Source organism: Gekko japonicus, unplaced genomic scaffold, assembly GCF_001447785.1.
Source record: "Gekko japonicus isolate JY-2015 unplaced genomic scaffold, Gekko_japonicus_V1.1 scaffold2243, whole genome shotgun sequence".
Taxonomy (NCBI): domain Eukaryota; kingdom Metazoa; phylum Chordata; class Lepidosauria; order Squamata; family Gekkonidae; genus Gekko; species Gekko japonicus.
This window is the reverse complement of record NW_015162547.1, coordinates 17,573-31,093: the sequence shown is the minus strand read 5'-3', so window position 1 is coordinate 31,093 and position 13,521 is coordinate 17,573. Positions and strand designations below refer to the sequence as shown.

The 13,521-nt window shown below is 46.3% G+C and overlaps 2 protein-coding genes across 2 annotated transcripts in view; one reads left to right on the top strand and one right to left on the bottom strand.

Annotated features, from left to right (window-relative positions):
- Window positions 1–42: 42 nt before the first annotated feature.
- Window positions 43–8,487, top strand: UBE2I (ubiquitin conjugating enzyme E2I; the record flags this gene model as incomplete). The annotated part of the gene is made up of 5 exons (XM_015406348.1): window positions 43–186; window positions 1,457–1,529; window positions 5,649–5,758; window positions 6,085–6,164; window positions 7,950–8,487. Coding segments are annotated over 5 exons (471 nt in total), but the record flags the coding sequence as incomplete, so codon positions are not given.
- A 444-nt stretch (window positions 8,488–8,931) lies between these two features.
- TSR3 (TSR3, 20S rRNA accumulation, homolog (S. cerevisiae)) overlaps window positions 8,932–13,521 on the bottom strand; it is a 5,194-nt gene continuing 604 nt past the window's right edge. The window contains exons 2-6 of the mRNA XM_015406343.1: window positions 11,547–11,553; window positions 11,076–11,269; window positions 10,187–10,354; window positions 9,417–9,474; window positions 8,932–9,336 (exon numbers count right to left, since the gene is read on the bottom strand). Coding sequence (XP_015261829.1) covers window positions 9,276–9,336; window positions 9,417–9,474; window positions 10,187–10,354; window positions 11,076–11,269; window positions 11,547–11,553 — 488 coding nt within the window. The 3' untranslated portion in view covers window positions 8,932–9,275. The remainder of the gene's footprint in view (window positions 9,337–9,416; window positions 9,475–10,186; window positions 10,355–11,075; window positions 11,270–11,546; window positions 11,554–13,521) is intronic.

The following is a 13,521-nucleotide window of genomic DNA, read 5'->3' as shown; positions in this document are numbered from 1 at the left end:
GAGCCCGGGGGTGGGGGCCGGTGGCCGGGGGGGGGGCAGATCCCTCCTCCTCCTCCTCCTCCTCTTCCCGGGGCCGCCGCTGACGCCCTTCTCGCTTCCCAGGGCTTTGTCGCTGTGCCCACAAAGAATCCAGATGGCACGATGAACCTCATGAACTGGGAATGCGCCATCCCAGGGAAGAAAGGGGTAAGCGCGCGGCACAACACGGCTGCTCTGGACCCCGCTGGGCGCTGGGCCGCTGCTTGCCCCCCCCCCCCGCGGGGACAGCGGTCCGTTGTATCAAGACGGCACCAAGACTGAAACCACTGCACTGATCTGCTCTGTGCCATGTTCCTGATTGCTCCGCCACTTTCCCAAATGGAGCTGAGTCGTCTCCATTCTGGAAACGTTACTCTTGGATGAGCTGTTGGCCTCCTAAGGCTGTGGGGCCAAATTGGATGGGGATCCCTGGTGGCCTGGAGGTTAGGGTTCCGGCATTTCCGTAGAGGTGCTTCTGCTTTTAATGGGGGTACGAGCGTGTTCGCAACACGTGATGATGTGAATTACGTCAGGAGCAATGTTCCCTCTGAGCTGTGGGGTCTTGTGAGCAAAAATTCTACTCTGTGAGCTCCTGGCATTAAAGTCATGAGCCAGCGATTGGGCTTGCTCTGGAGTCCCCCTTCCTGAGCCCAGACAAAAATGTGTGAGCCAGAGGCTAAAAAACGGTGAGCCAGCTCACACTCACTCAGCTTGGAGGGAACCCTGGTACCCAGGAGAGCCCTCACATTCTGCAGAGCAACGTCTCCTGGCGGTCCCCGCCGGCCCAAAAGGTGTTCACTTGGCTTCGGCCTGGAGGAACATCCTCCCACGTGACTTATGACAGTTCCGCAGGGCCTGTGAAACGGAGCTGTTCCTCCAGGCCTTTGGCTGAGGAGGCAGCAGACATCCAACCCTCTCAGCCTTCTCTGCTTGCAATACTTACAGTGCCGGTTACAGTTTTCCCTGCCCAATCAGAGCATCGTCAGAAAGCTAGTTGCTGTCAACTACCACTTATGTTAGCGTCATGCAGGAGACACTATGAAGTGCCGTGAATATTTGGTTTTATATTTCATATCTTCTGTTTTAATGCTTATGTCTATTTAATGAAACATTGTGACCCGCTCTGAGCCTGCTTGCGGGGGAGGGCGGGATATAAATCAAATAAAATCAAATGAACAAATAAGAGTAGCAGAATAGGCTTCCATTCTCAGATGAAACCTTAGCACACCAGTGAGTTTATCAAGTTTGCCTCTTGCCCTGGCCTAACTTTTAAAACGGAGTTTGGAATTCATTGCTATAGCTACTTCGGTAATATGTTCACTGTGTGCTTTTATGTACGAGGTTCCTCTCTCGTCTAGTTGGGCTTTATCTCTAATCAGTCCTGGCTAATGAAATGCTATTTAACCACTAGTAACTGTGTTCTATCTTTTCTTAACAGACACCGTGGGAAGGAGGTTTATTTAAATTACGGATGCTGTTCAAGGATGATTATCCTTCTTCGCCCCCAAAATGTGAGTTGTGAGACTTGCTGTTGAAGGGTGCTAAAAGGCATGCATGCAGCCTCTGTATCAACACAGCTGTTTTCCCATGCATCTTGTTTAATAATTTATTTTAGGTTTTCAACAAGTACAACCAAATAATAAACATATATAAAAAACGAGTGTATATATCACCAGAAGTTTTTAACAAATTATACACTCTGGACCAACGTTTTTGGAAAACTGTCACATCTTTTCCATTTAACAGAATCGTTAGTCTATCCATTTCTGCAGTATCTAACAACTTAATCTGTAACTCTTTAATTGAAGGTAAAGTAGTAAATTTCCAGTATTTCACTACCAAAATTCTAGCCGCTGTTACTATATAAGTTAGCAGATAGGCTTCGTTTGACTTTATATCATTTGGTATCATATTTAGCAAATATATTTCAGGAGTCAGCTCTAGGTTTATCGATAGCATATTAGATATCAGTTTTTTAACATCTTTCCACACCTCCACCACATGTGATAAGAAGATCCTACGTTATCTTTACATCTCCAACCATTTTTAGAGGTGTTGGGGGGGTGCATTTGGTCACCCTGTCCGGTGACCAATGCCATCTATAAAACAATTTCAGGATATTTTCTTTATAAGTTGTTGCTTTCAAGAGCTTTACTAATCTCCATGTTTTATCGCAGTCGTCTAGTTATATAGTATGACCTCTATGTCTTGCATCCATTTTACCATCACAAGTTTAATTTTCTCATCTTTCATATAGTCTTCTAACAAAAAATTATATTGTTCAAGCGCTTCTGCATTTTTAAGAACATTGTTTTTATCTAGTAAAACATCATATTTTTTCCCCCTCATCTGTTATTAAAGTAGGCAAAATAAATGCCTCTAACGGAGAAACCCATCTTGGGATTTTATCATAGAATCTATCCTTTATAGTCTTCCAGATTTTAAATAACGAGCTTCTTAACATATGGTGGTGAAAATTTGAGTGTATTTTATCTTTATCATACCAAATATAAGCATGCAAACCCATATATAAATCATCCCGACCAGACTTGGGCCAATAGTAGCTCCTGCTGTGCGGATGTAAGGAGTGAGAATGGATGGAGATTATTGGACTCTAGCGTCAGCTGTTAAAAATGAATGTGATTGTTATTGCCAGGTTTTAGAGATGAACTACTGAAGGATGAATTGCTTAATATTGTCTAGTATTGTAATTGTTAGCAACGAATTTGTGAGTTTAATTGTATTATTGTAGTGGCTAACAATCATTCTGTGAATTAGGTATTGTAATGTGCGATATAGCATGGATTAGTACCATTCTGTGAATGGTTAGGAACGGTTTCTAGAAGGGTAATTCAGGAGGTTAAGGATTAGGATTTTCTGGTAGGGTTTGAGTAGAGTAGTTAGTGACATACTGTACATTAGAGAGCCATTGGGTTACTTTTTGTACTATAGGGAACTAGATAGTGGGCAGAGCAAGGAGCTACTTGATTCAACGTGATTCAACCTGACGCTGTTGGAATCAGCCCTGGTGGAAGAGCTGCCCAGTGTAGCCAATACCAGAAGTCAGTGGCTGTGGCATAGACCGGTGGATATAGCAATGCCGGCGCAGCAGATTCCGGTGCTCTTAGGGAGGGGAAAGTTTAGCGGTGGGTCTAGGCGAAACATCAAGGGAAGGGCCCCGAGAAAAAGAATGGCTCGGTGCCCTTCCAGCCTACAACCCATCCCAAGGGATGTCAGCAGTGGGTCTCGGAAGGTGAACCCCTCTCCGTCATTGGTATTCTGTAACGCCAGGTCCATTAACAACAAGACTACAGTCCTTCCGGTGCTCTTAGGGAGGGGAAAGTTTAGCGGTGGGTCTAGGCGAAACATCAAGGGAAGGGCCCCGAGAAAAAGAATGGCTCGGTGCCCTTCCAGCCTACAACCCATCCCAAGGGATGTCAGCAGTGGGTCTCGGAAGGTGAACCCCTCTCCGTCATTGGTATTCTGTAACGCCAGGTCCATTAACAACAAGACTACAGTCCTTCGGGACTTCGTCATGGAACAACAAGCGGACCTGGCGTGCATGACTGAGACCTGGGAGCGGGATGGGGAGACTGTTGCTCTGTCCCAACTTGCCCCACCTAGGTTCTCGGTCTTAAACCAATTGCGGACTAAGGGGTGGGGGGGAGGAGTGGCGTTGTTCATTCGGGAGGCTTACTCCTTCAGTTGGCCCCCTTCCTCGACCGCGATGACCTGGCTACAGTGATCCATGCGACGGTCACCTCAAGGCTAGACTACTGTAACACTCTCTACTTGGGGCTGCCTTTGTTGCAGATCCAGAAGCTGCAGATTGAACAGAGGTGGTAGAGATGTAGCAACCTTGAACTTCCTTGGTGGTCTCCCATCCCAGTACTAGTCAGGGCCAGCCCTGCTTAGTTTCTGAGATCTGACCATCTAGGTCAGGGCTCTTTGCCAGGTTAAAGCTTGCTGCGACAAGGGCTAGATCTTTCTCAGTGGCGGCCCCTCCCTGGTGGAGGGAGGAGATCAGGGCCCTGCGGGACCTTATGCAGTTCGCAGGGCCTGCAAGACGGAGCTCTTCCGCCAGGCTTTCACGTAGGGGCCGCCGCTGCCACCACCACTAATGGTGGCAATACCATCGAGATCGGGAATGGCCCTTGGTAGCCCAGCCATAAACTATGTGGCTCTGATAACATGGGACTGGCACGAACAATCTACTCGACAGTGGTACCCCAATGGGGCTGTTGGAAGATACCATCATAACCACTCAAGACCATCTTGATACTGTAAGCACTTTATTGTTGTTAGTAGTGTTGTTGCTTATGATTTTATTGTTTTATTGGATTTTATGTATGGGCTTTCGCCCTTGTAAGCCGCCCTGAGCCCGCTTGCGGGGAGGGCGGGGTAAAAATACCTAAATAAATAAATGGCACTCTAATTTTAATAATCTTTGATTTTCCAGAGTTAACCATTCTTTAATCCATGTCGCTGCTGTTGCCTGGTAATATAGATTCCAGTTTGAGAAACCCAAGCCTCCTCTTTCATTTTTTTCTTGCAAAAGCTTCCATTTTATACGGGCTTTCTTAGGGTACCAAACAAAATGTCTTAACTATTTTATCAAGATCAATGAAATATTGATTGTTTTTTAAAACTGGAATATTTTGAGCCAAAAATAGAAAACGAGGTAGAACATTCATCTTGACCGCTGCTACTCTTCCCATTAGGGACAACTGTAGGTCTTTCCATTAGTTAAGGTCTTTCTGTACATCTAACAATTTTTGGTAATTATTTTCTTTTAACGTGCTATTCTTATTTGTCATTACTATTCCCAAGTATTTTATCTTATTCACCACCTTTATCTTTGTTTTGTCCTGGAGTTTTTCTGAAATATCTTGGGAGCAGTTTTTCGTTATTATTTTTGTCTTATGAATATTTTTAAACCTGCTACTTCTCCGTATTTTAAAATTCCGTCAAGTAGATGATTGATAGATGTCAATGGTTCTTGTAGAATAAATACTAAGACTGCTTTTATGGGCTGAGGCCACTTTAGTCTGCATTCTCACACTGACCATGCTGTGTGAAAAATGCATAAATTGTACAGGTCACATAAAACTGTTCCTTTGCACCTCTTCCTCCTTGTTCCCTGACTGCTTTGGACCAGGAGAGCATATTGCTTGAATCACTTGAAATTTGTCTTTGTGACTTTTTTCTTCATGTTTTACTGCTGGTTTTTGTAGCTGTTGTATTATTAACTTCCTTAATAGCCAAATTGAGCAAGCTGCCTTGACATGTCAGTAAACCACCTGCAACATTCAAGTGGGCTATTTGCAAATCTGCTTTGTAGCCAGCTGCGTGCCGCTTGGACTCCTGAGGGGTTGATTCATTTTTTCCGGATAGGAGCAATGCAGAATTTAGTCACTAAATTGCTGCTTTTGCTTGTAGAAGCTGCACTGATCAAACCTAATGCTGCACTGAACCAAAATCAGCCTCTTATAATGTCTCTGAGTTGGAATGCACGTAGCACTGTATTTTAAATTCCTTATTTTAAAATATCTTACCATTCTTTTTCAAAAGAAAACTCCAACCAAATGCTTTACTAGAGTGCCAGCTTATGTTTGTTCTTTTGTGTGCAGGCAAGTTTGAGCCACCGTTATTCCACCCGAATGTGTACCCTTCAGGTACGGTGTGTCTGTCCATCTTAGAAGAGGATAAGGATTGGAGGCCTGCCATCACAATTAAACAGGTAGGTCATTTTCTGACACGGTATTCTCAGAGCCTCTCTTAGTCACTCTGTAGGCAAAGTTAAGCCGGGAGAAATGGATTTTAAATCATTCTGTTCAATTGAGATTTAAACCCTTGACTTAGATCTGATGTGCAGCATTCTGGGTCATATTTCTGGAATCCACATGCATACTGATTTGTAGCAATTATGCCCAGAAACATAATCAAAAAAATAAATTAAAATCCACTTTTAGGGGACGTATTTCTTAATTATCAATCCAGTGGGCTGCATTTTATAGTCACATGTTTGTGCAAAGAGGTATGGTTTCTGTCTCTGGAATCTTGTAGATCTTGTTAGGAATCCAAGAACTCCTAAATGAACCAAATATTCAAGATCCAGCTCAAGCAGAGGCCTACACAATTTATTGGTGAGTAGCCCGTTAAACCTGGCCAAGCTTGGTGACAGTTCCTTTTGGATGCATTTTTTTGTTTTACTTCTAAGCTTTTTTTATTCTTTGTAGCATTTATTTTACTCTACTCCTTACAATAGGAAACACACATCTGGGTGAAACTCACATCTGGGTGAAACTATCTTGTTTCCCCCACAGTTCATGAAGCCAAGGATCATCCTCTCATTTGAGGGATTGTCTCTGCCCAGTTTCAGAGGGCAGGAAAGGTCCTTGCTTTGTAGGTGGTGAAAACTTGCACAGCAGAGAGCAGGTGACATCTGGCACAAATGAGTTTTGGGGGATCGTAGGGGGGAGCGTTTGTGTGTCGATTCTTTAGGCACAGAAGGGGAACACGGGAGGAGCCAAGCCCCCTGCCCCCAAGCATTTTTGTCCCAGCCAAGCCTGTGTCCCGGAAGTGCCCATTTCTCAATGAAAGGCAAGTCCCTGAAGAATCTCTGAACCACCCCTCCTCTAGGATCTTTTCTTGCATCTTCTCTAGTGCTGCTGTTTGCGCTGAACTCTGTTTCTCATTGAGACAATGCGGCAGATGTTGCCCATCACCTAATGAGGGGGGAAAGGGGCTCGGGCGCCCGTCTACCCCTCACCCTGTCCGGCATCATTGCGCCGAGCGAGGGCAGCCTGGAAAATTGCACAGCAGCAGTAGCCAGGAACTACTTACTGCATGTCCACAGAATCGGAATCCAAGCTTCTTCCCAGGGCAGCGATTCTGCATGGATGATATTTAGAGCGCAGAGTGTGTGTTGATCAGGCTTGGAACTGGTTCTTCTCACAGCTGCACTTCCTTAGTGGTTGGCAGGAAGGTTTGCCGCAAAGTGCACCTCAGGAGACTTCTGTGCCAAAGGAGGCTCCTCCGTGCAGCTGCCCCAGGACATGGCCTGGGAGAACCCTGAATGCCCAGAGGTCTGCCTTGTCCCCCAGGAAACCATCCAGGTTCTTTTGTGTTTTGCTCTCCTTGTCCAAAAGCTTCCTTGTTGTAGGTTCATTGAAATGACAGCCTGTAGAGTCCGACACAACCCCCCCCCCCCCCCCCACCCCCACACACACACATCAATTCTGCAAAGCTGGCCCATGATATAACCCTTATATTGCAGACCAGGGTGTATGTGTGTTTGAGGTAAATTAATGACTGGTGTAACATCTGAACTCAAGGCTTCATGGTTCATCAGCTGACACTCAGCAGCTGTGCCGAAACAGCAGTGTAGCTGTTTTCTTGTTTCTGTTACAAAAATCACTGAGGTGTATTTGGGAGTAGCAAAATTAATGCAGATCTTTAAAGGTAACTGTCTCGTGTTTGCTGCTGCAGCCTCGAAACCCATTTAAAACGAGCTTTGTGGGCTTCTGGGCAGGAGAGAAAGGTGCAGTTGCTAAAGAGCAGGAGGGGGGGTACAGGCAGGTTTTGGGGTCCTGTGGCCAGAAAAGAAGCTTCCACTCTCCTCCTCCCCTATCCCCTTTCCAGGCACTGATAGTTTGGTTTCTAACAGGCTTTTCGTGAGGGGCTGGAAGGCACTGGCTGTGGTCAAGGGGGTGTGGCACTTGCAGGCCGTGCTGCCTGGGCAGGGCTACTTTCCTCTTCTCTAGCCGGAGATTTGCGTAGCCCACCCGTGGCTGCTTCAAGGGGAGACATCATGGTGCCTTCTGTGTTCTGAAATACAGTGATAGTCAGAAGCTCTGCTTTAGGGAGAACCAGGTAACAGCTCCCTTTCATACTTCTGGAAGCCTAGTAATCTTATTCTCTTTATCCAGCCAAAACAGAGTGGAATATGAAAAGAGGGTTCGAGCACAAGCCAAGAAATTTGCACCATCATAAGCTCCTGTCATGCCGCATCTTAAAGGAAGGGATTAATTTGGCAAGAACTTGTTTACAAAACTTTTGCAAATCTAATGTCGCTATGTACAATTAATAGTCACTTAGGGGAGGGGGTTGTATGTGTGCCATTTTCCCATATTCGCCACTTGTATACAGTTCTAAATTTGCTGAATTGCCCCCAGTTTTTTCATACAGGGTCTCTTCCTTCAGTCTTTTGTATTTTTGATTGTTATGTAAAACTTGCTTTTATTTTAATATTGATGTCAGTATTTCAACTGCTGTAAAACTATAAACTTTTACACTTCTATAAATCCACTAGTATCTCCTAGTTTCTTTGCTCTCTGATGCAGGCATGCTTTAAACTGTTTAGAGTATATTTTGCCTCTACCTGGCTGTATGAAAAAAGCTCTCCACCCTGTTCCTTCCCTTACTTTGTTTTCTACCAATAAAGATTTAGATGGTTGTTGCTTAAAAGCCTCAGATCCAAAGTCAGCCAGCATCTTGATTCTGCGTCACTTCCTTTGTGTTTTGGCGTTTTGTCTGTGTTGCTGTTTAGAGTAAATAAACTGTTTCTATAAAGCTTTCTTGTCTCCCTTTCACTGATTCTCTGGTTCCCTTTGTCAAGTCAGGCCATGGCCATAGCTTAGAGATCAGTCCCTGGCAGCTGCCATGGAAATGAGCTTGAGTGAGAGAAAAAATTCTTGTCTTGAGCCGCTGGAGAACTTGCTAGGCCAGACAAAGAGTAGTTTCACATGTCTGGTATACCTTAAACGGGAGAAGATTAGAAATGCTAAATGCTTTCATTTGTCCCTGGAAAAAACGGACAACATGCTGTGGTTTGGCAAAAAGATGTAGGGGAACCCTACCCTCGCACCTGCCCCCCTCTCCACTTCAGAATGATGACCGTACTGTTTGGTGAAATAAACATTTAATTTTTCATTCAGACAGCGGAATCTGTAGGCCCTGACAGATCTGTAGGCTTGTTCGCTACAGTGCAGCAGACTGTTCCCAAACAGTACCGGTACGTTGGTCAGCGACGAATGTGCTTTCTTTGCTGCTGTTCCTGTGCCGTGCAGCAGTCAGTTCCCTGGCAGAGCCCCAGTGCTTCCTGTGTAGAACCAGCTGGCCCACACCTGCACTGGGACAGCAGTCTGCCAGCCCCACCCAAGCACAGCTGTCTGGGAGCAAGAGGCTGGCTGAGGGCAAAGGGCCTCGTAGTCTTAGCCTTTTTGAACACTTGCACCCATACAGACATACATGGTTCATTCCTGTTCTTCTGAGCTGCTGCTCGATGACTCAGTTGTGTCTTCATCAGTAGTAGTTCTACAAACCAACAGAGATCATCATTAAAGAAAGCCAAGAAACTTCCCTGAAAGAGAAAATAAACCACTGCAGCTCCTTACCCTCTGGCAGGCCTGTTGAGATTACAGACCTCTTTCCCAGAATCAACATCAAAAGGGTCTGAAAAGCCAAAAATCAAAATGGTCAGACAGCCGTATCCAACTTTTCCCCTAAGGTACTGCAAGAGACCCCCTCAAACGGTTGGCCCTGAGGATCTTTCCCAGGTCTCTCGGGTTGTAGGGTACTGGAAGGAAGAAATGCTCTTGCTTGCCAGACACAGCAAGTTCTTCCTCCTGTCTCTCCAAAAAGTCTTTCCTGGAGTCACTGGTGGCTGCAGAAAGGGAGGGTGCCACAGGGGTTGCATCTGCAGACTTGTGTGGTCCAGAGAGAAAGTAAAAGGGGGATGCCGGAGGGAGGTGTTACAAAATGAGTTTTGGGAAAAACTGAGCTAAGAATATCAGAACCCCCCCCCCCCCAGTTTGCCCCCCAGTGCTGCCTCCTCCTCCTCTCTCTAAAAAAAAAAGCCATCTCAGAGAGAGCCGAGTTATAGATCCCTGAAGGGGAGATGGGAACTCTGACTCAAGCCACAACATAAACCTTCCTGAGATGGCTTTTTTCTCCCTTTGCTGGTGAGCCTAAGGCAGTGCCTCTCTGGGACAGAATGGTCCAGGAAAGGTATCCTCTCTGGGACAGAATGGTCCAGGAAAGGTATCCTCCCTCCAAAAGCAGCAGCAGCTGCTGCACCACTCCAGGAAACACACTTTCCTGAACACCACTGAGGAACCAGTGAATATGCCAAGGCCCGGCTGAAAGCAGCGTCAATAGGTCTTACCTATTTCATCTTCTTCTGGGGTGGTGGCCAGAAATTCTCTCTCAACTCTCAGCACTTCTTCTTCACAGCTACAGGCTGCATATTTCTCCAGGAGATCTCTGTTCAGATCGAGGAACACCATTCCCCACTTAAATTTTTTCAGGAGAGTTGTGGCTATATCTGAGAACCCTAAAAAAATGAAAAGGCAGGTCAGCCACTTGACACTTAAAAAAAAAATGGAGATACTGTTGGGGCCTGTACCTATGAGCAGTTCCACCCTAAAGCGTGCTGACTCTCAATGGGCAGGGCTGGAGAACTTGCTTTCCAGGCGAATGTGCTTCTTTTGAGTTTGCCTGACAGTGGTCCCTGGAAGGTGACGAGCAGAGTGACTAAATTAACATCCATCATGGCAGGAGAAGCCCAAATCTATCAGCACTTGAAATGCTCCCTCTAAGCTGTGGAGTCCTGTGAGCAAAAATTCTACTTTGTGAGCTACCGGCATTAAAGTGGTGAGCGAGCCGTTTGGCTGCTGCATAAATTAGTTTGCTCTGGAGCCCCATCCTTCCTGAGCTGAGACAAAAATGTGTGAGCCAGAGGCTAAAAAAAATGTGGGCTTGTTCACACTAGCTTAGCTTAGAGGGAACACTGCTTATGAGCCTCCAAGTCTTGTCCTCCCACCTCCACATTTCTGACAATGTTTTCAAGAGGACCAGGTCTAGGGAAGCTGGGGAGAGGGATCTGAAATACACACTAAAACATGCAGCTCACAGACTGCCTGTAGGCCAAGCATTCTGCCCTCTCTCCAAGGTTTGTTACGATTTAAGGGTATGGGGGGAGCATCCTTTGGAGAAGGGGGTGGGGGAATGCATTAGACAGACAACATAACGTTTTTGTACACCTACTGCCTCACCTACTATACAGAAAGTAGCAGCAAGAGCTTCCACACAGGATAGCTTGTACGGCCGGCCGTAGTTCACTGGGTTTGCGGCCACCAAGTATGGCAGCTGCCGGGGATGGTTTCCTCTCATCTTGTTAAATGGTGTCTCATCCAGCTTTGCCCAAGAACAGTCGATTACAGCAACTCCATTCTCAGCCACAACCTGTCTAAAAATGCAGCAGGAGAGTCAAACGCTTAGATTTCAGGCAGTGTAACTGGAGCCGCAATGCGAAAACAGCAACTTTCACACTTCCCTCCCTCCAGGAGCATCATGGGATCAAGGGACAAGCAACATGTAGAAAACTTTACAGAAAAATTATGGAACATACTGATGGAAATTGTCTCTGACAATTTCCCCCCCCCCCCGAAACACAGAACAGACAAAGCTAGATTTGTTTTCTGTACTTATGGTAACCAAATACAACAACACATGCATAACTGTACCTCCAGGCTGAAAGGCACATTACAGCACATACTGGGGGCAAATAGGGAGCATATGTGTCCATTCTGCATTAGGAAAACCTGGCACGTCTGCCCAAGACGTCTTGGAATGAAGTAGAGTTTTATCCCCCACCCTTCACTACCAAAAGTAGTCCCAGAGTGGCTTACAGTCTCCTTTCCTTTCCTCTCCCCACAACAGACACCCTGTGAGGTAGGCGGGGCCAAGAGGGATCTGAGAGAGCCGTGACTGATGTAAGCAACAGCATGCCACAGATCGGCTTTGTGACCTGTGCTAATAGTTACTGGATTCTGGAGTGATGAGGCAGCCATCTCTGCAGCTTTCAAAGAGTGCCACAAGGATCCCTCCAAATTCTGTTAGTGGGCAACAAATGAATCCAGAAGTTGAAGGATACTATTTTTTTCAGTGGGGTGGTTTCTTTGTGAAAGTTATAGTTGTCTCTTTTTTTCTGTACTTCTTTGTAAGAACTTTGCTGGCCCAGTAGGGAGAAAATTGGGACAGCAATACTGAAATGAATAACTACTGGTGAGACCTGTGTGGACCTCACCTGTGTGTGAACTCATATGTGCCCAGGGTCTTGTTTCCACTAGTCTGCCACCTGTGGAGACCAGCACAACTCAAGTCCAGGCTGCAGGCTTCTGGTGTGGTCTCAAAGCAGTCAGTCAGTTTGCTGACTGCGTCTCTTACAGCTTTTATTCACTGAGCAAGTGTGAAAGCTGCCAGTCTGTCTGTCTATAGCTCAACCCACTGCATGTTTTCTTGGAATCCAGCTCTGTTGTGTTCAGTAGATCACAAACTTCATCCTTTGATCAAAAAAGTGTATTGTTTTGTGCTCATATTGAAAAAGTAGGGGGAAAACATCAACTGAAAGCTACACAAAATTTTGTATTTGAAGTGCATTATTTCAACATAAACAGTTTCTTCATACAAAGGTCAATATCAACAGCACTGTGCTTTTCTAACTCAGTGAGCTTAGAAGGGTGTAACTTTTTAGCACCGCAGTCACAAATGGTCACAAAAACTACTGACACTTAAACAGCAAACACATAACCGAAGGCAGGTTGTGTATGACCATACCATGGGATAATTATCATCTAACACTGTCAGTGATCTTACTAAATGCTTAACATGGCAATGTTGTAACTTTAAGAAATTGCCTTCTTCCCAAATAAATAAATAAATCACATGAACTCCCCAGACTTTTCCAATTGGCAAAAAAATCTAGGGTGGGAGCGGGGAACCTTTTCCCCAGGGGCCTCAGGAGCTCTAATAGGGGAGATGGTGACTGTCCGTTGAAGTAGAAGAGCCAGATTCGAGTTCCATGGCACCTTAAAAACCGTCAAAATTCCAGGGTGTAAGCTCCCGAGAGAGTCCGATAACTGACAAAGGGAGTTTCGACTTTTGGAAGTTCATCCCCCCAAAAATCTGGTCGGTCTCTAAGGGTGCTCCTGGGCTGGAATCTTGCTCTTCTGGGTAGGCCGGGTGGCCGCAACTGTCGGCGGCGGCCAGCTTCCCATGTTCCCTCTAATTATTACTTCTCCCTACTGAGTAGAGCAGTTGGCATCTATAGAGCAGACTATAACTGCTGTGCTCTTCAAATGGGCCACGGGGGCGGCAGGAGCACATTCCACTGTCCTCCTTAAAGCTGCGGAGTGGCCCTCCACTGGTGTCAATGAGCGGCTGAGGGACACCCGCGGCTTGCTTGTTTCCCCCACCCGGGCAACCGCCCTTCTGGCGTGTTTTGGATCCAGAACATAAGAGAGAAGCCCCAACGCTGGGTCAGGCCAGTGGCCCATCCAGCCCAACACTCTTCTGTGTCACGGAGAGGCCAGAGATACCAGGTGCCCTCGGAGGAGGTCCAGGAGCAGGACACTAGGAGCCCCCCCACTGTCGCCCCCCCCTCCCCTAAGCACCCAGGAGCCACGGAGCCCATCCCTCTGGGCCCCCACCCACCCACCC